Here is a 26,736-nt window from a genome sequence, read left to right as displayed (position 1 = left end):
CCGGGAATCAGGTTAACCGGGCAATCATAAGGACGATGAGGTGGTAGCTTCTGACAACCCTTTTCAGAAAAAACGTCCTCAAAGTCCGAAATAAATGTAGGTAGGGGAGCTATGGAGGCGATTAAGCAATTGTTATTTAAGCAATTCTCTCTGCAATGCTCACTCCACTCCAATATCTCCCTGGCCTGCCAATCCACCACTGGATTGTGCGCTACCAACCAGGGAAGACCCAATACCACCGGAGAGGGAAGGCCCTCCAGAACGTAACATGAAAGACACTCATTATGGTGGTCCCCTACCCGAAGGTGTAAATTATGAACAATGTGGGTGAGGTTTCTCTGAGACAGAGGAGCAGAATCTATAGCGAATACGGGAATAGGTCTCTGCAGCGTACAGAGAGACAAACCCATAGTGCGGGCAAAATGGGCATCAATCAAGTTTACCCCTGCTCCACTGTCTAGAAAAAAAGAAATAGACTCCGTCTTAACACCAAAAACAATGACCGCTGGTAACACAAATTGAGATGTTCGTATGGAGGAAACGTATACCCCCCGGCTGACATCCTCCGCACAGCCCGGGGTTAGTAGTTTTCCGACGGTCTTTTGTTTTTGAGAAAGGAGGGACAGACATTAATGAAATGACCCTTCCCCCCACAGAAAAAATAAGCCCCCCCCCTACGGCAAACCTCGGGAGGACGGACCTGACGAGAAGTTCCGCCTAGCTGCATAGGCTCATCTAAGTCAGTACAGACTGACTGTTGCTTGGGAGAGGTAACCAATTGCTCAGGAATTTTCGATCTCTCCCTAAGACGTCTATCTATTCTGATAGAGAGGGACATAACAGCATCAAGGGAAAGGGGGGTCTCATACAGCGCCAGTGCATCCTTAACCCTTTCAGATAACCCAGAGCAGAACTGACTCCTGAGAGCCGGGTCGTTCCACTGAGTATCCGTAGCCCACCTACGGAACTCTGAGCAATATTCCTCTGCTGACCAATCTCCCTGTAGGAGTCTCCGTAACTTCGACTCAGCCAGGGCGACTCGGTCAGGGTCATCATATATGAGACCCAAAGCCCCAAAAAATCCCTCCACTGACCGAAGAGCCTGAGAACCAGGGGGTAACGAGAACGCCCAGGATTGCGGATCCCCCTGAAGCAGGGAAATGACAATCCCTACCCGCTGTTCTTCATTACCTGAGGAGTAAGGGCGCAACTTAAAATATAATTTGCAGGCCTCACGGAACGTCGCAAATTTGTCCCTTCCCCCAGAAAATCTGTCAGGAAGAACAACCTTGGGTTCTGTAACAACCTGGTTACACATAGCAACCGCTGGGGGTGCGGTCTGCTGAATTTGCTGCTGTTGTTGGAGAACAGACGCCTTCAATCCTGCCACCTCCAAAGACAGGCCTTGAAGCTGTTTTGCCAAGGCAGCAATAGGATCCATATTGGATTCTAAGTAGAGAAAAAAAAACAACAAAAAAAAAATTATATATATTTCTTTTTTTTTTTTTCTCAAAAAGTAAGGGCCAGTTATAATATCACGGTCGGCGTGACTATCACATACGTGACACAGAGGGAGGGAACGAGGAAGGCCCTGCCCAAGTGAGAGGGAAGGTGGTGACCCCTGACTCACCTTGCGGCTGGCACCTGGCTGCCCTGACGTCCCTAGACGGGTTCCTCACCCGTACGCCGATCACGTGCCTAAAGCCCTGGCTTTCCCTGAGCTGAGCCCTAGATAGTGAACAGGGCGGTGGGAACACTAGTCCGCACCACTAGCTCTAAGGGAAAACACCAAGGGGAGGACAGACAACACAGACTCAACATATAATCCCAGGTGGGCGACAACAGGAGACAACAATAAGCCCAACAGGGATCCGGAGGGTAGCACTCTGGAACGACAACCAGGATTCACAACTCCAGTGGGTCAGTATAGATGTCCAGGCAGGAAGCTCTATAACTGGCAACTAGAGAAGTGTGAGGGGAGAATATAAGGAGGTTGGGAGTGGCAGACAAAAAACAGCTGAGGAGGAGAAGCTACGGATCCCTGAGTGAGACAAAAAGGATAGCAAGGCAAACACAGAAAACAATCACTAAGAAACAACGTGATCTTTAGATATAGAGCACGCAGCCACCCGCTGCGACTTCCTGACCTCGGGTATAACGGAGTCAGACGTGGCTCTTGATACCCTCGTGACAGTAAGCCTCACAAAGTGACTTCAGACCTGAACTGGTCCTTAACCACTTCCCATCTGGGCCCTTTGCCCCCTTCCTGACCAGGCCAAATTTTGCAAAACTGACATATCTCACTTTATGTGGTAATAACTTTGGAACGCCTTTATTTATCCAAGTCATTCAGAGATTGTTTTCTCGTGACACATTGTACTTCATGATAGTCATAAATTTGAGTCAAAATATTTCACGTTTATTTATGAAAAAATCCCAAATTTACCCAAAAATTTGAAAAATTCGCAATTTTCTAAATTTCAATTTCTCTGCTTTTAAAACAGAAAGTGATACCTCATAAAATATTTATTATTTAACATTCCCCATATGTCTACTTTATGTTGGCATCATTTTGGAAATGTCATTTTATTTTTTTAGGACGTTAGAAGGCTTAGAAGTTTAGAAGCAATTCTTCAAATTTTTAAGAAAATTGCCAAAACCCACTTTATAAGGACCAGTTCAGGTCTGAAGTCACTTTGTGGGGCCTACATAGTGGATACCCCCATAAATGACCCCATTGTAGAAACTACACCCCTCAAGGTATTTAAAACCGATTTTACAAACTTTGTTAACCCTTTAGGCGTTCCACAAGAATTAAAGGAAAATGGAGATCAAATTTTTAAATTTCACTTTTTTGGCAGATTTTCCATTTTAATCAATTTTTTTCTTTAACACATCGATGGTTAACAGCCAAACAAAACTCAATATTTATTACCCAGATTCTGCGGTTTACAGAAACACCCCACATGTGGTCATAAACTGCTGTATGGGCACACGGCAGGGCGCAGAAGGAAAGGAACTCCACATGGTTTTTAGATGCCATGTCCCATTTGAAGCCCCCTGATGCACCCTTACAGTAGAAACTCCCAAGAAGTGACCCCATTTTGGAAATTAGGGGATAAGGTGCCAGTTTTATTAGTACTATTTTTGGGTACATATGATTTTTTGATCATTCATTATAACACTTTATGGGGCAAGGTGACCAAAAAATTGGTTGTTTTAGCACAGTTTCTATTTATTTATTTTTACAGCGTTCACCTGAGGGGTTCAGTCAAGTGAAATTTTTATAGAGCAGATTGTTACGGACGTGGCGATACCTAATATGTATACTTTTTCTCATTTATTAAAGTTTTACACAATAATAGCATTTTTGAAACCAAAAAATTGTTTTAATGTGTCCATGTTCTGAGAGCTATAGTTTTTTTATTTTTTGAGAGATTTTCTTATGTAGGGGCTCATTTTTTGCGGGATGAGGTGACGGCTTTATTGGTACCATTTTGTGGGACATACGCATTTTTGATCACTTGGTGTTGCACCTTTTGTGATGCAAGGTGACAAAAATTGCTTGTTTTGACACAGTTTTTTTTTTTTTTTTTTACGGTGTTCACCCGAGGGGTTAGGTCATGTGATATTTTTATAGAGCTGGTTTTTACGGATGCGGCAATACCTAATATGTATACTTTTTTTTATTTGTTTCACTTTAACACAATAATAGCATTTTTGAAACCAAAAAAATGATGTTTTAGTGTCTCCATGTTCTAAGAGCTATAGTTTTTTTATTTTTTGAGAGATTTTCTTATGTAGGGGCTCATTTTTTGCGGGATGAGGTGACGGTTTTATTGGTACCATTTTGTAGGACATACACGTTTTTGATCACTTGGTGTTGCACCTTTTGTGATGCAAGGTGACAAAAATTGCTTGTTTTGACACAGTTTTTTTAATTTATTTTTTACGGTGTTCACCCGAGGGGTTAGGTCATGTGATATTTTTATAGAGCTGGTTTTTACGGACGCGGCAATACTTAATATGTCTATTTTATTTTATTTTTTCTATTTTTAATTTTTTTTTTTATTCCTTACTTGGGATTTTTTTTTTTTTTACATGTGAAACTTTTTTTTATTTTATTTTTTCAACCCTTTATTTTATTTTTATTTTATTTTACACTTTTCGTCCCTCATAAGGTCATACAAGACCTCTTGGGGACATTTACTTCACTTTTTTTTTTTTTTTTCACAGTTGATTTCTCCTGTAACTGGGGCTGACATAGTAGCCCCAGTTACAGGACAAATGCACCCCTATAGAGGCTGTACAGCAGCAATCCAGCGCTGTACAGCCTCACAGCAGGGCTGATCGAGGTCTCTGAGAGACCTCACACAGCTCCTGCACACTCCGGTCACGGCGGTCACATGACCGCCGGGCCGGAACAGGAAGCGCACAGCGCTTCCTGCTCTGCAGACACAGCGCTCGGTGAGCGCTGTGTCTGCAGCGATCGTGAAGGCAGGGACACCTGGGCACTGTCCCTGCCTTGTCTTAGGGTTGCCCTGCTGTCACTGACAGCGGGCAACCCGATCAGCAGCTGCACGATTAGCGTGCAGCTGCTATTTCTGACAGGACGTTTTAAAACGTGCTGTCAGAAATAGACGTCCACCCATAGGACGTTTATATCCTATGGGCGGACGTGAGGCGGTTAAAAAGTGCGTTTTGGAAATTTTCTTAGAATATTTGCTTCTAAACTTCCAAGCCTTCTAACGTCCCCAAAAAATAAAATGGCATTCACTGAATGATCCAAACATGAAGTAGACATATGGGGAATGTAAAGTAATAACTATTTTTGGAGATATTACTATCTATTATAAAAGTAGAGAAATTGAAATTTGGAAATTTGCAAATTTTTCTAAATTTTGGGTAAATTTTATATTTTTTTATAAATAAAAATGATTTATTAATTTTTTTTACTCAATTTTACCGTCATAAAGTACAATATGTGATGAGAAAACAGTCTCAGAATGGCCTGGATAAGTAAAAGCGTTTTAAAGTTATTACCACATAAAGTGACACATGTCAGATTTGAAAAAAATGACCCCGTCCTTAAGCTGAAATATGGCAGGGTTCAGAAGGGGTTAAGATTGCCTTTTATTGTTGATAAAGAACCATACTATGTATGGTGATATATACTCAGAGGTCTTGATATAAAATGTAGTGCAATGAATTGTGCCTTTCATGATGCCTTATCAGAGCTTGTGGTATTTGAAGAAATCAATGTGAAATAATATGCCTTTTTAGTTTGGGATAAGAGCAGACCGAAGGGATAAAAGAAATATGAAGTCATATAGTACTACTGATATGGCCACTTTTACATAGTGTATTATTTTGCAACAGACTGAAATTTTTTTAATTATATGTAATATAGATAGATATTCAATGTCTTGCCAATACTATTTAAAACATTTTATTGCTTATTAATTTTTAAGTAAGATATGGTCAACATGTTAAAAATAGAACATAAGGGAATATTTAAAAGATTCCTTTAGCCCAACAAATATTTGTTAAATTGGGTGGGAGCTCTTAATAACAATCACTTTCCAGTAAAATTCCAGTAATAAAGAATAAACAGAATAAAGTAATGTAACTATTTCTTTCTAAAGTAGCTTTGGATATGTACTTCTTTTATGGCAATCAAATTAATTTTTTCATAGGAAACTAAGCTTTGTTGCTATTTATATATATTTTTTAAACTAGATGTTCTTATACATTGATCAAGCACCAAAATCTTGGCATCTTTTAAAAAAATTGTATGATTTTGTTTATGAATATCTAATCATTACTAAAGGCCACATATAATGTTAAATACTTTTTGTGTTAAAAGGACAAATTTATTTTTAGCACTGATAACATTATTGGCTAATATTAACTCTGCAAGTTACCCTAGTCTCTTCTGGTTAACACAATACCATACTACTTTTGCTATAGTTGCGATAATAGCTTCATTAATATACTTTCAAAACAGCTGTAGTTACCATAAATTGCCAGAAGAGGGCAGACAAGTCATCTCAGAATCATATTTAGAAATGTTAGGAGATAGGAGACCTACTTCTATGAGCTCTGCGCTCTCCTCCCCCTGGCTCAGTGATTCACCCTCCCATCTTTCTTCTCACACAAAGAAGAGCTGTAGCTCCGATGAGAGCCCTGTGGATGATTTCAATGCAGAAAAAACAGGAGTTACCCTTCCATTGGATTTATATTTTTGCTCCTCACACTCTTGGATTGATGGGATGATGATTATTTTCTACACATTTTAGAAGAAGGATTTAAGATATGGACAATCAGAGCCTTGTAAAGGCTTGGAAATGGCAAGTAGCTTTCTCCCTCTTCCTTTGTAGCTGGGGCTGGGTCTCTGGGCAGCTGCGTTATTCTATTGCTGAGGAGTCTTATCCAGGGACTGTTGTGGGGAATGTGGCTCAGGATCTGGGGGTGAATCTGGCTGATATTAGTAGAAGGAGGCTGAGTTTGGGATCCGATGGAAGCAGCAGATTATTCTCTATAGAGCAGAAGAATGGAGCTCTGGTTGTAAGTGAGAGGATTGATAGGGAGAGCCTGTGTGGATCCAGCCTGAGCTGTTTTCTGCATTTAGAGGTTGTGGCTGAGAATCCTCTGGAGCTTCATAGTCTGGAAATAGAAATATTGGATATAAATGATAATTTACCCTTATTTATAAGTTTAAATCAATTAATAAATGTTACAGAACTATTATCTAGTCCAGGAGTAAGATTTCAATTAGAAACAGCAAAGGATTTAGATGTGGGTAAAAATGGTATTAATGAATACAAATTAAACCCAAATCTATATTTTTCCCTGCTTACGAAACATCGTATGGATGGAACCTTGATTGCTGAGCTAGTGTTAGAAAAGAGCCTGGATAGGGAGGAGAAAGCTGAACATAAGCTAATTCTTACAGCTTTGGATGGGGGAGACCCTCCTAGATCAGGAACTACACAGATAACAGTGAATGTTTTAGATATTAATGATAATGCCCCAGTGTTTGATCTGTCCCATTATAAGATCAGTGTTTTAGAAAATATTCCATTGAACTCCATTATTATACATTTAAATGCTACAGATTTGGATGATGGTTCAAATGGTGAAATCTTATATTCCTTTGACCACCATACTTTGCATTCTGCAAAAAGAATATTTAAAATAAATTCAAAGACCAATGAAATAGTGACTATAGATACTTTGGATTTTGAAGAGTCAGGTTTTTATGAATTATATATCAAAGCTACAGATAAGGGGTCACCTAAATTAGAGGGTCATTGTGTAATCCAAGTTGAGGTAAAGGATATTAATGACAACATACCAGAAATTATTTTCACCTCCAAAGCTAATGAAGTTCCTGAGAATTCCCCCATAGGAACTGTGTTGGGATTTATCACAGTTAAGGATAAGGATTCTGGCAAAAATGGAGAAATTACACTGAATGTGTCACCAAATTCACACTTTAAGATTCAGCCCATGTCACAGCGTTACGCTCTGGTCACTAGTGGACATCTGGACAGGGAGAAGCTCTCACAATACACGATTAAACTGACAGCGTCTGATCTGGGTTCTCCATCTCTCAGCAGTCAGATTACAATCAGTCTTAATATCTCTGATGTTAATGATAATCCTCCAGCATTTCTACACAATGTCTACAATGCCTTCATAGCAGAAAACAATGAGGCCGGCAGACTGTTATGTTCAGTATCTGCTACGGATCCGGATGAGGGATCTAATGCAAACCTAATTTACTCCATCAATGAGAGACATATCCATGGTTCTCCTGTCTCTTCATTTGTCTACATTAACTCCAACACCGGGAATATTTATGCACAAAGGTCTTTTAACTATGAACAATTCCAGGTTCTGCAGATCACAGCAAGAGTGGAAGATTCTGGATCTCCAAAATTATCCTCCAATGTTTCTGTTTTCATATTTGTTCTGGATACAAATGACAACTCTCCTACCATTTTATACCCAGAGAATATAGGAGAGACCGTTCTTGAAGAGTCCATTCCAAGATCTGCTGCTGCTGGCTATTTAGTCAGTAAGGTGTCTGCAGTGGATGTAGATTCTGGGCACAATGCCTGGCTCCTCTATAGTCTTGTTCAGTCTGCCAGCCCTGCTTTATTTCAAATCTCTGAATACTCAGGAGAAGTCAGGACTCTCCGAGGTTTACATGAGACAGATAACACAGAGCATCGACTTGTGATTTCAGTCAGTGATCATGGGGAACCTTCTATGACCACTACAACTACTATCATTGTGAATATATTGGACACTGTTTCCCAAGAAAGTCCTAAATCTCAAAACTTTCTTACAAATGCCAAATCTACTCCAGACCTCACTCTGTATCTTATTGTCTCCCTTGTGGCCATCAGTGCAGTTTTTCTGGTCACATTTACTATATTACTTGTTAGGTGCCTTAGAAAGAATTATGATTCTGGTTGTGAATTCTGCTTTACTGACAAATCGCTTTCTTCCACCTATATGGATCAGTACAAACCAACCCTTTACCTGAACACAGATGGAACATTAAAATATATGGAGGTGCGGATGGCTCCACCAGAAGCTCCAGGGTCTTGTTATCCTGTTTGTTTTCCACCTACTACAGATATTCCAAATTTAACTTTGAGTAAATCTATAAATGAGCCACATATAGGTGATATAGTTGAACATGCAAATCCTTCTGCTGACTCACGTTGGGTAAATGAAATTAACCAGGTGAGTTTATAAACATACCATTTCCTTTTTTTTTCTATATGCTTTAATGTGACGTGCATAAACTAGGCATTAAACCCACACACAACCTGTGATAATGTTTTTGAGAATTCATTTTTTTCTGTTTTCATGTGCATTAACCCCTTCAGGACCCTGCCATTTTTCATCTTAAGGACCAGGCCATTGTTTTGAAATTTGACTTTTGTCACTTTATGTGGTAATAACTTTGGAACGCTTTTACTTATCCAAGCCATTCTGAGATTGTTTTCTCGTGACACATTGTCCTTCATGATAGTGGAAAATTTCAGTCAATATTTTTTATTTTTATAAAAAAAAATCCAAATTTACAAAAAAAATTAAAACATTTGCCACTTTCCAAATTTCAATTTCTCTGCTTTTAAAACTGATAGCGATACGTCATATAATAGTTATTACTTTACATTTCCTATATGTCTACTTTATGTTTGGATCATTTTGTGAATGCCATTTTATTTATTGGGGGTGCTAGAAGGCTTAGAAGTTTAGAAGCAAATCTTAAAATTTTTACGAAAATTTACAAAACACCCTTTTTTTAAGGACCAGTTCAGTTATGAGGTCACTGTGGGGATTACATAATAGAAACCACCCATAAATGGCCCCATTTTAGAAACTACATCCCTTGTGGTTTTCAAAACTTTGGTAACTCTTTAGGTGTTCCACAAGTATTAAAGGAAAATGTAGATAAAATTTCAGAATTTCACTTTTTTGGCAGATTTTCCATTTTAATCCATATTTTTCCGGTAATAAAGCAAGGGTTAACAGCCAAACAAAACTCAATATTTATTACCCTGATTCTTTAGTTTTCAGAAACACCCGATTTGTGATTGTAAACTGCTGTACAGGCACGTGGCAGGGCACAGAAGGAAAGGAGCGCCATGTGGTTTTTGGAGGGCAGATTTCACTGGGATAATTTTAATTTGCCATGTTACGTTTGAAGCACCCCTAGAGTAGAAACTCCAAAAAAGTTACCCCATTTTTGAAACTACGGGATAAAGTGGTAGTTTTGTTTGTACTATTTTAGGGTACATATGATTTTTCGTTTCTCTATATTACACTTTTTTTGAGGCAAGGTAACAGAAAATAGCTTTTGGCACCATTAAAATTTTTTATTATCTACAATGTTCATTTGACAGGTTAGATTATGTGAATTTTTATAGAGCAGGTTGTTACGGATGCAACAATACCAAATATGACTACCTTTTCTGCTTGTTTGTTTCAGTTTAAATAATAAGGCATTTTTGAAAAAAAAAAATTAGTGTCTCTATATTCTGAAAACTATATATATATATATATATATATATATATTTTGGATGACTGTCCTATGTAGGGGCTCATTTTTGGTACTTTTGGATTGGTACTACTTTAGGGCGCACATGACTTTTTGATCGCTTGGTATTACACTTTTTGTGATGTAAGGTGACAAAATATGGATTTTTTAAAACAGTTTTAATTTTATTTTGTTTACTGTGTTCTCCTGAGGAGTTAGTTCATGTGATATTTTTATATAGCAGGTTGTTACGGACCCACCGATACCTAATATGTATACTTTTTTTTATTTATTTAGGTTTTAACAATAAAAGCATTTAAAAAAAAAATATAATGTTTTAGTGTCTCCATATTCTGCGAGCCATAGTTTTTTTTATTTTTTGGGCGACTGTCTTATGTAGGGACTCATTTTTTGCAGGATGAGATGACGGTTTGATTGGTACTATTTTGGGGTGATTATGTCTTTTTGATCGCTTGGTGTTGCAGTTTTTGTGATATAAGGTGAAAAAAAATGATTGTTTTAGCACAGTTTTTATTTTATTTTTTCTACTTGAAACTTTGTATTATTATGAAAAAGACATTTTTTTTCCCACTCTGGGACTTCAACTTCTGGGGTCTGATCCCCTCTGCAATGCATTACTTTTGTTAGAGAAGCATTCTAGAGATATGAGCAGGTCCAACATCTATCAGACATTTGTGGCAATATTTATTTCATGTCATCCATTAGATGTAAGCTCTTGGTAGATCATGGCCACCAAAAGTTTAAACCCAATACCAACATGATAATGGCAGAGATTCATTGATTTATATTGTGGCAATGATATAGAAAAGATGATGGAACGTATCTATTCATAAGTATGTATTGTCTATGTAAAACTAAATCAAGATCTTTCAACTTTATTTGACTCCTCTGTATAGTAGCTGCTGTACATGCTAGGATTAATATATACATTACTCTGGAAAAACTGAAAGCAGTGCAGAAGGACACGTGAGCAGAGAGAGTTCAGTCAAGTATAGGTCAAAATAGCTCTTTTAAAGCGTCAGTATAGTATCTTGAAAAAGAAAAAATGCAAAAAATAAATATTGCTGAGATGTAGTTTATAAAATGTAGTATATAAACTTAGATAAAATGTATAATGACTATGGAGGATGGTAAGGTAGACATGGACTAATCCCAGGAGTTCTGGGCTGGATAATCAGCATTAGCAATGTTTGCAGGGCCTGTTGCTGAGTGGCTTGATTAATGCCCATCAGAGAAACTTTACCCAGGGTACTTTCACACTAGCGTAAAAGTTTTCTGGTATTTAGTTCCGTCATAGGGGCTCAATACCGAAAAAAACGCTTCAGTTTTATCCTGATGCTTTCTGAATGGAAAACAATCCATTCAGTATGCTTCAGGATGTCTTCAGTTCCGTCCTTTTACGGTATTTGGTCTGAGAAAATACCGCAGCATGCTGCGGTATTTTCTCTGGCCAAAATGACGGAACACTTGCCGGATTGCCAGATCCGGCATTAATTTCCATTGAAATGTATTAATGTCGGATCCGGTCCAAGTGTTCCGGAAAAACGGATCCGGTTTCCGGGTCTGCGCATGCGCAAACCTTTAAATCTGTAAAAAAGATAAATACCGGATCCATTTTTCCAGATGACACCAGAGAGATGGATCCGGTATTGCAATGCATTTATCAGACAGATCCGCATCTGGATCCGGAAACAAATGCTATCCATTTGCATGCAAATTTCCGAGTCCGGCAGGCAGTTCGGGCAACAGAACTGCATGCCAGATTCTTCTAACGCTAGTGTGAAAGTACCCTGAGCCGTGCCTCCGCTGATACTTCATTTCGGGTTTGCCTGTAGCCTGACTGGGGATCAGCATCACCAGAGTGACTCCAGGCCCCCGCTCTATGAAAATCTACCCTTGCCACTCTGCCACATTGACAGCAAGCTCTACACCGCAACGGCACATTGAATTAAAAAAAATAAAGATCATGGGAGCCTGTCTGGGTCCTAGGAGGCTGTAAATGGGACATGACACAATAGAAAAGAGCAACAGCAGCCGATACAGTTTATGTGGGTGGGGCATGACCTATGCCTTCTGCTGCTTATTGTATAGTGTGCCACTGCCATAACTTCTATGAACTATGCCTGCTACTTATTATACAGTGTGCCAATGCCATACCCCCACCATGAACTGTGTTTGCTGCCACTTATTATATAGTGTGCCACTTCCTCACTGACCATAAATAGTATGCCACAGCCATACCCCTCATTGTACCATTTTTTTTATTATGTAGTATACTACTGCCAGGGGTATTTTTTATTTTTCATATTTTTTTGCTGGTGAATAAGTGAGTAAAATAAATAATAAACAATAGGGGGCAGGATAGGGCAGGAGCAAGGGAAGGTAGTAGCTGGGGCCAGGGGAAGTTAGTGGGAGGGCAGTAAATGGGCCCAATTCAGATTCTTGCTATGGAGCTCAATGATTCATGTGTCTGCCCCTGGCTGCTGGTGCTAACTTTTTTTGTTGATTTACATGTTTTTCTGAAGTTCCTAATGTTTCTAATCTTATCTATTAGAACAAAACCAAACTATTCAGAGAAATGGAATTAATGTATTCTAAGATATGGAGCCCAAGCCCTTTAGTGCTGACCAGCTCAGATTTCTTAAGGACCCCATATACATTAGTGTATTTTTGACTGGCAGGTCAATGTGTATGGGGAGCTCAAGACTAATGATGTAGAATCAGGCAAAATTTATATTTTTGTCCGATCCTTTTGTTCTCCTAGGAGAAAAGATGCCACCAGAAGTGTCTGACAACAGTTTACTCCCGTCTCCCCGCTGAAAGCACATATGAGTTCGACAAAATATGTGTGTGTGGATAAGCTGGGAGAGAGTTGGGAGAAATAGCTGTTGGACAAATGATTGTTTGGCAGACAGCTATTGAATATTGCCACCTTTAGTCTTTTGTAAACTTTATTGACCATAAAGTGATTTGTAATACATGGAATTTCCTTTACTCGTACAGTTCCCCCACACGTCTAAAGAATGCAGTTTTCTTCTACAGTTATAAATTAATTATTAGCAGAATATTTCATATGTGCTTTTAATTTGTGCTAAAGAAATAAGTGATGTACAACTATACATGTATACTCTGAGCATTATACAGTGCAAAAATGGGAAAAACAATAGTTATGTTATGGTAGTGAATCCATAAAAATCTATTAACTTTATAATTGTTTATTGCATTGATGTTTATATTAATGCATACAATTAACCTGTCAGTAGACACCTTTGGTGAAGATTTATTTAAGTAAGGGGTCCCTAAAATATAGTATATAATTGGATAAGGGTCCATTCAGATGTCCGTAGTTTATGGTCTGCATCTGTTCCACAATTTTGCAGAACAGGTGTTTCGCGCCCCGGAAAAAAGATAGAGCATGTCCTATTTTTGCCTGCAATCATGGACAAGAATAGGCACTTCTATCACAGGGCTGGTCAAGTGTGGTCCGCAAAATGCTGAACGCACATGGCCGGTACCCGTGTTTTGCGGATCTGCAATGTATGGACCGCAAAACACTTACAGACATCTGAATGGACCCTAAAGAGCATGCTTCTTTAATATAGTTATGCCATCAGTCTTCAATCTTGCTGTTCAGTCATTTCAGAGATTTTAATCTGAGACATTGAATATTCACAATAAGTAAAATTATCACCAAATAGTTATGGTAATCTATTTGTTGTTTATAACTAGTATGCATAATACACTTTATTACATGGAAGAACTTTTTATCTGGTTTGAAGTATTGTAACTTTGCTTCTATATATCTCTCTATTAAAATCACCACTTATGAAGTTATCGCTAATAACAATGCTCAGATTTTTTATATTGATGTGAACTACCAGGAAAATTATATAACAAGGTAATCGTTATTATCAATTTAGACATAAAATCTTCAAGTAAAAAAAATCACAAAATCAACAATTTTATTTAGCCTGTAAGGATTTCAAACTGTACTTACCAGAATGGACCAGAAGAGGGCACTCTTGTCATCCTGTCAAGCTTTGAGACTGGTTTCCTAGACCTAGTTCTATGAGCTCTGCGCTCTCCTCCCCCTGGCTCAGTGATTCACCCTCCCATCTTTCTTCTCACACAAAGAAGAGCTGTAGCTCCGATGAGAGCCCTGTGGATGATTTCAATGCAGGAAAAACAGGATTTTACCATTCATTGGATTTATATTTTTGCTCCTCACACTCTTGGATTAATGGGATGATGATTATTTTCTACATATTTTAGAAGAAGGATTTGAGATATGGACAATCAGAGCTTTGTAAAGGCTTGGAAATGGCAAGTAGCTTTCTCCCTCTTCCTTTGTAACTGGGGCTGGGTCTCTGGGCAGCTGCGTTATTCTTTTGCTGAGGAGTCTCATCCAGGGACTGTTGTGGGGAATGTGGCTCAGGATCTGGGGGTGAATCTGGCTGATATTAGTAGAAGGAGGCTGAGTTTGGGATCAGATGGAAGCAGCAGATTATTCTCTATAGAGCAGAAGAATGGAGCTCTGGTTGTACATGAGAGGATTGATAGGGAGAGCCTATGTGGATCCAGCCTGAGCTGTTTGCTGCATTTAGAGGTTGTGGCTGAGAATCCTTTGGAACTGCACAGTCTGGAAATAGAGGTTCTGGATATTAATGATAATTCACCAGTTTTTACTACCAGTGACCAAGTTATTAAAATTACAGAGCTTGTGTCAAGTCCGGGGGTTCATTTTTCCTTACCAACTGCACAGGACTTAGATGTAGGTATAAATGGTGTTAATCAGTACAAATTGACTCCAAATCCTTTTTTTTCACTATCCATAACAAATCGAAATGATGGAACTCTCATTGCTGAATTAGTATTGGAAAAGACTCTAGACAGGGAAGAGATCGCAGAGCACAAGCTTATTCTCAGTGCTATAGATGGAGGACAAACAGCTAGATATGGATCCACTCAGATAACAGTCCTTGTATTAGATATTAATGACAATGCACCAGTGTTTGATAAGACAAAATATAAAATCAGCATTCCAGAAGACAGCCCATTAAATGAAACTATTTTGAAATTAAATGCTACAGATTTGGATGAAGGTGCAAATGGAGCCATTTTATATTCCTTTGATCAACTAACGTTGGATTCTGCAAAAACAATATTTCAAATAAATCCACAAACTGGTGAAATTTATGTAATAAAAGAGTTAGATTATGAAATCTCAAAATCTTATGAATTATTTGTCAAGGCAGCAGACAAAGGATCACCAAAACTAGAAGGGAGATGTGTAGTTAAGGTGGAAGTAGAAGATGTCAATGATAACACCCCAGAAATTAGCTTTAACTCTAAAAGTAATGAGGTTCCTGAAAATGCTCCCATAGGTACTGTTGTTGGCTTCATCACAGTGAGAGACAGAGATTCTGGCAAAAATGGAGATATTAGATTAAGTGTGCCACCAGGTTTACCGTTTACATGCCAGCCCATGTCACAGCGTTATGCTCTGGTCACTAGTGGACATCTGGACAGGGAGAAGCTCTCACAATACACTATTAAGCTCACAGCATCTGATCTGGGTTCTCCATCGCTGAGCAGCCAGATTACAATCAGCCTTAATATCTCTGATGTTAATGATAATCGTCCAGCATTTCTACACAATGTCTACAATGCCTTCATAGAAGAAAACAATGAGGCAGGCAAACTGTTATGTACAGTATCTGCTACGGATCCGGATGAGGGAGCTAACGCAAACCTCATTTACTCCATCACTGAGAGCCATATCCATGGTTCTCCTGTCTCTTCATTTGTCTACATTAACTCTGACACCGGGAATATTTATGCACAAAGGTCTTTTGACTATGAACAATTCCAGGTTCTGCAGATCACAGCAAGAGTGGAAGATTCTGGATCTCCAAAATTATCCTCCAATGTTTCTGTCTTCATATTCATTCTGGATACAAATGACAACTCTCCCACCATCTTATACCCAGAGAGTACAGGAGAGACCATTGCTGAAGAGACCATTCCAAGATCTGCTGCTGCTGGCTATTTAGTCACCAAGGTATCTGCAGTGGATACAGATTCTGGGCACAATGCCTGGCTCCTCTATAGTCTTGTTCAGTCTGTAAGCCCTGCTTTATTCCACATCTCTGAATATTCAGGAGAAATCAGGACTCTCCGGGGTTTACATGAGACAGATAATACAGAGCAACGACTTGTGATTTCAGTCAGTGACCATGGGGAACCTTCTATGACCACTACAACTACTATCATTGTGAATATATTGGACACTGTTGCCCAGGAAAGTCCTAAATCTCAAGACTTTCTTACAAATGCCAAATCTACTCCAGACCTTACTTTGTATCTTATTGTCTCCCTTGTGGCCATCAGTGCAGTTTTTCTGGTCACATTTACTATCTTACTTGTCAGGTGCCTTAGAAAGAATTATTATTCTGGGTGTGGATTCTGCTTTACTGACAAATCACTTTCTACTACATATATGGATCAGTACAAACCAACCCTTTACCTGAACACAGATGGAACCTTAAAGTACATGGAGGTGCGGATGGCTCCACCAGAAGCTCCAGGGTCTTGTTATCCGGCTTGTTTCCCCCCAGCTACAGATATCCCAAATTTTACTTTGACTAAATTACTGAATGGTCCACATATAACTAATGTAGTTGAGCATACAAATCCTTCTTCTGACTCAAGTTTGTTAAATGAAAGTAATCAGGTGAGATGCTGAAACTTATTGTTTGAGTGTACAGTACCATAGATCCCTGCATATAAATGGTTAATACTTGTAATACCTGGTATATGTATATAGATAGAAGGCACCATATTATAATCTGTATCTAGGCGGTCATTTTTTATTACCACTATGCTAGAAACTGTCACCATTTTTCAGAGTGCATGGCATGTTGAGGGCAGGGACACTGGCCCTTTCAGATTTATCATAATTTTTGGCAGTTTTTTGGTGTAATTGATGACTAAAATCTATACCAGCTAGCGTAAGATTTCAGTTTATTCACATGGACTGCCAGGGAATGCGCTTACTTTGTGGTAAGACATGCCCCTCATCATAAATTAAGCTCATCCTGCGGCACCACAGAGGGATATCATACCAATGTAAAAAAAAAATGTTTTGAAAAATTATCTCCATTGTAATATATTGACTTACTGCATGGAGCGACCATGTGGATGACTCCTTTATTCATAAGGTCTTTATCATAGCAGTCATAGAGTTTCTACAGAGCTGACATTGGCTTCTATGCAGCTACTGTATGGCTAGCTATTTTGCTTACTGGCTCGAGATATTCAGCAATTAGTGGGGCGAGATGACCAGATTCAAAAATAACCCTTTTGTGCAACTAACAACATAAAAGTTTTTTTTTTTCTAAAGGTGGTCATCTTGTGCCACTTACCTTGGGATATTTTCTGGCAAGAGATTATGTACGGAAGGACACATCTTTACCACTATATTGTTTTGCATAGTTAGAAACTGTATAGAGTATGGTGACAGAACACTTTTGTAAGATATCAAACTTTTTATGATAATAAAATATAGTATACAGGATGCTAAAGTATAAAATCTTTATAGTTGTTATATACAGTACATGCTAGGGTTTATATATTAATTTACCATATTTTTATAGACAAATTCCCAAAAGTTCAGTGGAAGACATGTCTGTTAGTTTTTTGCTGGTGCCTAACTTTTCAAGTTGGTTTATATTGTTGTCTGTGGAAGTTCCTATTGTCCATATCTACTAAGATAAAAACCATGGAATGATATTAATGTCTCTTAAAATATAGGGCCCATAACCTTTACTGCCTGATGGCCTGCTTCTCTCTGAGTGTTGGAGCCTAAGTTTTGGTGTTGGTATATATTGTCTGTAGGAAAGACCAGTTCACTCTTGGTCTTTCTTAGAATCTATTACAGTTTTCTCCCCACACAGTGAATAATCATGAATGGACTTCCCTTTACTTTTCCAGTTCCTCCTTGACAAATATAGGGCCCATAACCTTTACTGCCTGATGGCCTGCTTCTCTCTGAGTGTTGGAGCCTAAGTTTTGGTGTTGGTATATATTGTCTGTAGGAAAGACCAGTTCACTCTTGGTCTTTCTTAGAATCTATTACAGTTTTCTCCCCACACAGTGAATAATCATGAATGGACTTCCCTTTACTTTTCCAGTTCCTCCTTGACTTCTTTATAAAGACCCGCATATCTAGCATATAAGGAGTTTTTTCTATTATTATAAAGCAATTATTGACAGACCGATCATGTTTTTAAAATGTTATTTAAACTTTTGGGAATACACTAAGTGACAGTGGCTCACCTGCATGTACTACCGTGAGATGGTGCTCACTCCAGGGGCAACACCCCAAGCACGTAAAAAAAGTGTATAAAACAAATAGAAGTAAAATTGGAGGCCACTCAAAATATCAGGAAGTCAAATTGAGTTTGGATATATTTAAAAAACCTTGTTTATTATAATACAAAGTAGGACTAAATGGTCCTTATAAAACACTAGACTGTGATCTCAATACAGTGCTTGTATCCTATTTCAGGGAGACCCTACTATGGATCCCTGTGTAGATGGTCCAAGCGGATATCAGTGCTCTCCCCTTAGTAGTGGGATCGTGATACTATACCTTAAGAAAAAAAAATAAAATAGAAAATAAAAATAATAGATGGTAATGATATCAATGATAATTTGCCAAGTAAAGTGTCGCAGTGGAGCAAAAAGCCGCAGCAGACAATTGATAGCTAATTAGGATTCCTCCAAAGGATTAAACTTTTGCATTCACTTTTGGATACACAGATGTAGACACATATCCTACACTACAGAAATAAGCTGTGTACATGTATACCCTCAGTGTTGTATAGTGCATAAATAGGAAAACATCATTATGGGAGATGATCTTCAAATTCAACTATCTGGGTAAACATTTAAAACATTAACTGCATTTGACTTTTCTCACCAACAGGGGCATACATAGAAATCACTGGGCACCATAGCAAAAATCTAAATTGGGCCCCCATGTCCCATTTATAGCACATCCTGATACTCATTCCTGGCCAGTATATACAGCAGTATACTAATATGTCAGGTATGAAGTATAAATTATGGCTTGTACCTTACATATCAGTACACTGCTATATATACTGTATATTTGTACACATTGCATCTTTATAATAAATATATATATAATACTCTGATAACACATCACAGTGTTATTTTTGTTATCTTGTGACAAAAGCCATTGTAATCCATTGAAAAGTCAGTTAGAATTTTCTTGCCATTTTTTTACTTAAAACATTACCCATCAAGTTTAGCTCTGCTGCATCATGTATACATATAGCAGAGATGAGCGAAGTTATCAAAAATTTGAGTAAGATAGGGAGATATGAGTAAAAAAAATAGTGAATGGGAGCAAATGAAGAGAAAGAAGGAGGACCTCTTCTTACCACTCAATTCTAGTCTCAGCAGAGAGCTCATCCTGCAGTTCTTCTCCATGCTGTTGGGGGTTCAAGGAACTGTGAGGATGTGCTGTGCAGTTCCTTTACTAGATGTACTGGAGCTATGATGATGATGATGATGTTATCACAGATCCTGGCAGATGCTCATATCTAACCTGGTAACTACACCATTCATTATGCAGTTCCTTTATTACATGACATCAATACAGTTCCTTAAGCTTTCCCCACAGATGATAGGGATTCTATACTGGTGCTGGACAGTAATAAGTGTAATTAGGGTGCAAGGCCTTTGGTTCACTGTGTGCCCCTTTTCCCCAGGGGCCCCATTGAAGCTATGTGGTCTGCCTCTATTGGAGGTACCGCCAGTGCTCACCAATGCATATAATGAATCTGCCAGCCAACATTTTGGTGTTAGATTATTTGAGTAAGAAATCCCAAAAGTATAACATACAGTACAGACCAAAAGTTTGGACACACCTTCTCATTCAAAGAGTTTTCTTTATTTTCATGACTATTAAGGCATCAAAACTTTGAATTAACACATGTGGAATTATATACATAACAAACAAGTGTGAAACAACTGAAAATATGTCATATTCTAGGTTCTTCAAAGTAGCCACCTTTTGCTTTGAATACTGCTTTGCACACTCTTGGCATTCTCTTGATGAGCTTCAAGAGGTAGTCCCCTGAAATGGTCTTCCAACAGTCTTGAAGGAGTTCCCAGAGATGCTTAGCACTTGTTGGCCCTTTTGCCTTCACTCTGCGGTCCAGCTCACCCCAAACCATCTCTATTGGGTTCAGGTCCGGTGACTGTGGAGGCCAGGTCATCTGGCGCAGCACCCCATCACTCTCCTTCATGGTCAAATAGCCCTTACTTTCAAAGTTTTCCCAATTTTTCGGCTGACTGACTGACCTTAATTTCTTAAAGTAATGATGGCCACTCGTTTTTCTTTACTTAGCTGCTTTTTTCTTGCCATAATACAAATTCTAACAGTCTATTCAGTAGGACTATCAGCTGTGTATTCACCTGACTTCTCATCAACGCCACTGATGATCCCAACCCCATTTATAAGGCAAGAAATCCGACTTATTAAACCTGACAGGGCACACCTATGAAGTGAAAAACATTTCAGGGGACTACCTCTTGAAGCTCATCAAGAGAATGCCAAGAGTGTGCAAAGCAGTAATCAAAGCAAAAGGTGGCTACTTTGAAGAACCTAGAATATGACATATTTTCAGTTGTTTCACACTTGTTTGCTATGTATATAATTCCACATGTGTTAATTCATAGTTTTGATGCCTTCAGTGTGAATCTACAATTTTCATAATCATGAAAATAAAGAAAACTCTTTGAATGAGAAGGTGTGTCCAAACTTTTGGTCTGTACTGTATATGACATGTTTCTTTACTATAGCTCTATCATTAGTATTACTTCTGCTGCTCAGTCATTTTCAAGAATTATAGGTTGGGTATTAAAAAGGACTCGTGAAATTATTACTAAGTATTCAGTTTATGTTTTTCTGCTCAATGTTTATAGTTAGTACAATACACTTTATTACACCTTATTATTTCTTATGTATTCCTCTTTTAAAGTCAGTATACTCTTGCTGTGATTTGAAATAACAATAATCAGATTTCCATGCTTTACCAGGAGAATTATAATTAATGTTCTGAATTATTTTTTATCAATTAATATATAAAATCTTAAAAACCAAAAATCATAAAATAATCAATTTTTGTTAATCCTTAAAAGAGTTCAACCTGTACTAATCATTATTGACCAGAAGAGGGCACTCTTGTCATCCAGTCTAGTTTGAGACTGGTTTTCTAGACCTACTTCTATAAGCCCTGCGCTCTCCTCCCCCTGGCTCAGTGATTCACCCTCCCATCTTTCTTCTCACACAAAGAAGAGCTGCTGCTCCGATGAGAGCCCTGTGGATGATTTCAATGCAGGAAAAACACGATTTTACCTTCCATTGGATTTATATTTTTGATCCTCATACTCTTGGATTGATGGGATAATGATTATTTTCTACACATTTTAGAAGAAGGATTTAAGATATGGACAATCAGAGCTTTGTAAAGGCTTGGAAATGGCAAGTAGCTTTCTCCCTCTTCCTTTGTAGCTGGGGCTGGGTCTCTGGGCAGCTTCGTTATTCTATTGCTGAGGAGTCTCATCCAGGGACTGTTGTGGGGAATGTGGCTCAGGATCTGGGGGTGAATCTGGCTGATATTAGTAGAAGGAGGCTGAGTTTGGGATCAGATGGAAGCAGCAGATTATTCTCTATAGAGCAGAAGAATGGAGCTCTGGTTGTACATGAGAGGATTGATAGGGATAGCCTGTGTGGATCCAGCCTGAGCTGTTTGCTGCATCTAGAGGTTGTGGCTGAGAATCCTCTGGAGCTTCACAGTCTGGAAATAGAGGTTTTGGATATTAATGATAATTCACCCATTTTTAGAACTAATAGCCAGATTATCCGGGTTATAGAGCTTGTATCTAGTCCTGGGGATCATTTTCCCTTACCGGCTGCACAGGACATTGATGTAGGTATAAATACTGTTAATCAGTACAAATTGACTCCAAATCCATATTTTTCATTATCTGTAATTAATCGCAATGATGGAACTCTCATTGCAGAATTAGTCCTTGAAAAGACTCTAGACAGGGAAGAGATTGCAGAGCACAAGCTTATTCTCAGTGCCATAGATGGAGGAGAACCAGCCAGATCAGGATCTACACAGATAAGTGTCCTTGTATTAGATATAAATGACAACTCACCAGTGTTTTATCAGTCAAGGTATAAGATCAGTGTTCCCGAAAATATCCAGTTAAACACAACTATTTTAAGAGTTAATGCCACAGACTTGGATGAAGGTTTAAATGGTGAAATAATATATTTATTTGATCACCATACTTCAGATTCTGTGAAAGAAATATTTCAAATAAATTTGTATACTGGGGATATATATTTGAAAAAAGTGGTGGATTATGAAACTTCAAAATCCTATGAATTATTTGTCAAGGCAGTAGACAAAGGATCACCAAAACTAGAAGGGAGATGTGTAATTAAGGTGGAAGTAGAAGATGTCAATGATAACACCCCAGAAATTAGCTTTAACTCTAAATATACTGAGGTTCCTGAGAATGCCCCCATAGGAACTGTGGTGGGATTCATCACAATTAAAGATAAGGATTCTGGCAAAAATGGAGAAATCAGACTGGATGTTTCACCATATTTACCTTTTAAAATTCAGCCCATGTCACAGCGTTATGCTCTGGTCACTAGTGGACATCTAGACAGGGAGAAGCTTTCACAATACACTATCAAACTGACGGCATCTGATCTAGGTTCTCCATCTCTCAGCAGCCAGATTACAATCAGCCTTAATATCTCCGATGTTAATGATAATACTCCAGCATTTCTACACAATGTCTACAACGCCTTCATAGCAGAAAACAATGAGGCCGGCAGACTGTTATGTACAGTATCTGCTACGGATCCGGATGAGGGAGCTAATGCAAACCTCATTTACTCCATCACTGAGAGCCATATCCATGGCTCTCCTGTCTCATCATTTGTCTACATTAACTCCGACACTGGGAATATTTATGCACAAAGGTCTTTTGACTATGAGCAATTCCAGGTTCTGCAGATCACAGCAAGCGTGGAAGATTCTGGATCTCCAAAATTATCCTCCAATGTTTCTGTCTTCATATTTATTCTGGATACAAATGACAACTCTCCTACCATCTTATACCCAGAGAATACAGGAGAGACCATTGCTGAAGAGACCATTCCAAGATCTGCTGCTGCTGGCTATTTAGTCAGTAAGGTGTCTGCAGTGGATACAGATTCTGGGCATAATGCCTGGCTCCTCTATAGTCTTGTTCAGTCAGCCAGTCCTGCTTTATTCCACATCTCTGAATACTCAGGAGAAGTCAGGACTCTCCGAGGTTTACATGAGACAGATAACACAGAGCATCGACTTGTGATTTCTGTCAGAGACCATGGAGAACCTTCTATGACCACTACAACTGCTATCATTGTGAATATATTAGACACTATTGCTCAGGAGAGTCCTAAATCTCAAGACTTTCTTATAAATGCCAAATCTACTCCAGACCTGACTTTATATCTTATTGTCTCCCTTGTGGCCATCAGTGCAGTTTTTCTGGTCACATTTACTATATTACTTGTTAGGTGCCTTAGGAAGGATCATTATACTAATTGTGATTCCTGTCTTCCCTATAAAACCCATTCTGAGAACTATTTGGATCAGTATAAACCAACCCTTTACCTGAATACAGATGGAACATTAAAGTATATGGAGGTGAGGATGGCTCCACCAGAACAAGCGGCTCCCTGTTATTCAGCTTGCTTCCCTCCAGCAAACATTCCAAATTTGACATTAACAAAACCTGTTAATGTAACTGATATGGAGAAAGAAATAGCACCGGTATCTAATTCAAGCTGGTTTAATGAACTAAACCAGGTGAGATAATATTACTACTTTATGTATATTTTCTTTGTTTGCAGTATCTAGTGTGTGTGATTGTTTAAACCATTTATAGTATCAGATGGTCATAATTGGAGTTTTAAAGGTATAAAAGATTTTATAAAATAAGCAAATATATATTTTTTCTGTTTTCACCATTCATGCATTTTTCTGTATACCAATAATATACAGAAAAGTTGTTCTTACAGTGAAGCAAAAAAAAAATATATATATATATATATATATATATATATATATAAAAAAATTCAGGTAAAATAAAGGATTATAAAAGTAATTGATATGAGTTATGTGAAAAGTACAACCCAGGCTTCTGGCAACATTTTTTCCTTTTTGTGAGGATTCCATAGATTGATCCTTTACTGATCAAATATAAATTAGCAAATGGTTAGCATTTAAACTGGATGTGTCACTTATTGTGAATGGTAGATCCTGTGTTATCTATATATAGAGGCATTATCTTTTATTGTAATCCTGCCTTTGATGATAATTAGATAACTGCTAACAATTGATCTGTATAGATTAGGAAGCTGTGAAGTGCAAAAACTATAAAGACTTTAGATTTAATAAAATATAGATATTGACATGGTAAATTAAAAATATCACGAAAAATGATTTTAAATATATACTTAACATATAAACTGCTGTTCGGCTGGAGCATCGCTATGCTCCGCAGATCCGAGTGCTCGGCCAAATACTTCAGGTGTTCGAGTACAATTTAATACAATGAAAGTCAATGGGAGACCTGAGCATCAAACCAGGCATCCCCTGCTCTAAAGAAAAGAGGGTGTCTGGTTCACAAGAAAAGGTCAGAAATTGATGGAAACCCTATCAAAATGGTTTGGAAACAGCATTAAGAGGATAGCTCGATGCGTCTTAGACTCCTATTATGTACGACATACAATAGGCAACCACACAAAGGCTATATGCCAAAAGCCAGGTATGTACAAGCCATCCATCTATCCATGAGACAGATAACAGACAGCTTACCTTACAATGGCAGCCTTGTGCACTATAAGATATTCCAAACCAGCTCTCATCTGATTTATAAGTGCTCTAACTTGCAATGTATATTTTAACCTTGATTTCGGTCTTGTTCAGCTTTAAAACACAACCTGGCATGAATCTCTAGCTAATTAGATCATTTATTGATGCCATGACCTGTTTAAGAAAGTCTGGATAATAGTACCAAATAAGTTATACCAAACACACCCCAAACACACAAGCATCAATAAAGTTTATATCAGTCAGAAAATACATTTTCACTCATTGACTGTCGCAATAAACAATTGTTCTCAGCTACCATATGTTTTTTTTATTTTTAAACAACAGTATTTATATGCTTGCCAGATGAGCGTAAAAAATTAACAGATTTATTTAACCAATCACTGGCAACAGGAGTCGTCCCAGAAGATTGGAAATGAGCAAATGTTGTGCCCATTCACAAGAAAGGTAGTAGGGAGGAATCGGGCAACTATAGGCCAGTAAGCCTGACATCAATAGTGGTGAAATTAATGGAAACCATACTTAAGGAGAGGATTGTGGAACATCTAAAATCCCATGGATTGAAAGATTAAAAACAGCATGGGTTTACTTTAGGGAGATCATGTCAAACTAATCTTATTGATTTTTTTGATTGGGTGACTAAAATAATAGATGGAGGAGGTGCAGTAGACATCGCTTATCTAGACTTAAGTAAGGCTTTTGATACTGTCCCACATAGAAGGCTTATCAATAAATTGCAGTCTTTGGGCTTGGACTCCCATATTGTTGAATGGATTAGGCAGTGGCTGAGGGACAGGCAACAGAGGGTAGTAGTCAATGGATTTTATTCAGACCAACGTCTTTTTACCAGTGGGGTACCTCAGGGATTTGTTCTGGAACCCATATTGTTTAATATCTTTATCAGCGACATTGCAGAAGGCCTCGATGGTAAGGTGTCTCTTTTTGCTGATGACACAAAGATTTGTAACAGGGTTGATGTTCCTGGAGGGATACACCAAATGGAAAAGGATTTAGGAAAACTAGAGGAATGGTCAAAAATCTGGCAACTAAAATTTAATGTTGATAAGTGCAAGATAATGCACCTGGGGCGTAAAAACCCAAGAGCAGAATATAAAATCAGTGATACAGTCCTAACCTCAGTATCTGAGGAAAGGGATTTAGGGGTCATTATTTCAGAAGACTTAAAGGTAGGCAGACAATGTCATAGAGCAGCAGGAAATGTTAGCAGAATGCTTAGGTGTATAGGGAGAGGAATTACCAGTAGAAAGAGGGAGGTGCTCATGTCGCTCTACAGAGCACTAGTGAGACCTCATTTGGAGTATTGTGCTCAGTACTGGAGACCATATCTCCAGAAGGATATTGATACTTTGGAGAGAGTTCAGAGAAGAGCTACTAAACTGGTACATGGATTGCAGGATAAAACTTACCAGGAAAGATTAAAGGACCTTAACATGTATAGCTTGGAATGAAGACGAGACAGAGGGGATATGATAGAAACTTTTAAATACATAAAGGGAATCAACAAGTTAAAAGAGGAGAGAATATTTAAAAGAAGAAAAACTGCTACAAGAGGACATAGTTTTAAATTAGAGGGGCAAAGGTGGATGCATGGAATAGCCTTCCTGCATGAGTGGTAGCTGCAAATACAGT

General features: G+C 38.3%; 7 protein-coding genes across 17 annotated transcripts in view; all 7 read left to right on the top strand.

Moving 5' to 3' along the window:
- Nucleotides 1-26,736, top strand: part of LOC121008577 (protocadherin gamma-C5-like) — a 392,139-nt gene that overhangs the window by 269,115 nt on the left and 96,288 nt on the right. Inside the window, exon 1 of one of the 11 annotated variants that reach the window (XM_040441232.1) lies at nucleotides 14,200-16,817. The exons of 9 other annotated variants lie outside the window; for them this stretch is intronic. In XM_040441232.1, the coding sequence (XP_040297166.1) occupies nucleotides 14,373-16,817 (2,445 nt within the window). In that variant the 5' untranslated portion in view covers nucleotides 14,200-14,372. Of the gene's footprint in view, nucleotides 1-14,199; nucleotides 16,818-26,736 lie in introns of those variants that run through there. One more of the 11 variants, XM_040441216.1, reaches the window with a different exon arrangement.
- The window catches only part of LOC121008669 (protocadherin gamma-C5-like), a 145,011-nt gene that overhangs the window by 37,059 nt on the left and 81,216 nt on the right, over nucleotides 1-26,736 (top strand).
- LOC121008655 (protocadherin gamma-C5-like) overlaps nucleotides 1-26,736 on the top strand; it is a 236,440-nt gene that overhangs the window by 128,504 nt on the left and 81,200 nt on the right.
- LOC121008687 (protocadherin gamma-C5-like) overlaps nucleotides 1-26,736 on the top strand; it is a 122,085-nt gene that overhangs the window by 44,085 nt on the left and 51,264 nt on the right.
- The window catches only part of LOC121008696 (protocadherin gamma-C5-like), a 98,591-nt gene that overhangs the window by 20,591 nt on the left and 51,264 nt on the right, over nucleotides 1-26,736 (top strand).
- Nucleotides 1-26,736, top strand: part of LOC121008664 (protocadherin gamma-C5-like) — a 160,844-nt gene that overhangs the window by 82,853 nt on the left and 51,255 nt on the right.
- The window catches only part of LOC121008678 (protocadherin gamma-C5-like), a 71,827-nt gene continuing 51,264 nt past the window's right edge, over nucleotides 6,174-26,736 (top strand). Inside the window, 2 exon segments of the mRNA XM_040441379.1 lie at nucleotides 6,174-8,562; nucleotides 8,565-8,760. Coding sequence (XP_040297313.1) covers nucleotides 6,316-8,562; nucleotides 8,565-8,675 — 2,358 coding nt within the window. The 5' untranslated portion in view covers nucleotides 6,174-6,315 and the 3' untranslated portion in view covers nucleotides 8,676-8,760.

Source organism: Bufo bufo, chromosome 1 (genome assembly GCF_905171765.1).
Source record: "Bufo bufo chromosome 1, aBufBuf1.1, whole genome shotgun sequence".
Lineage (NCBI taxonomy): Eukaryota > Metazoa > Chordata > Amphibia > Anura > Bufonidae > Bufo > Bufo bufo.
The sequence above is the reverse complement of the archived record's forward strand: the minus strand, read 5'-3'. Positions and strand labels throughout refer to the sequence as shown.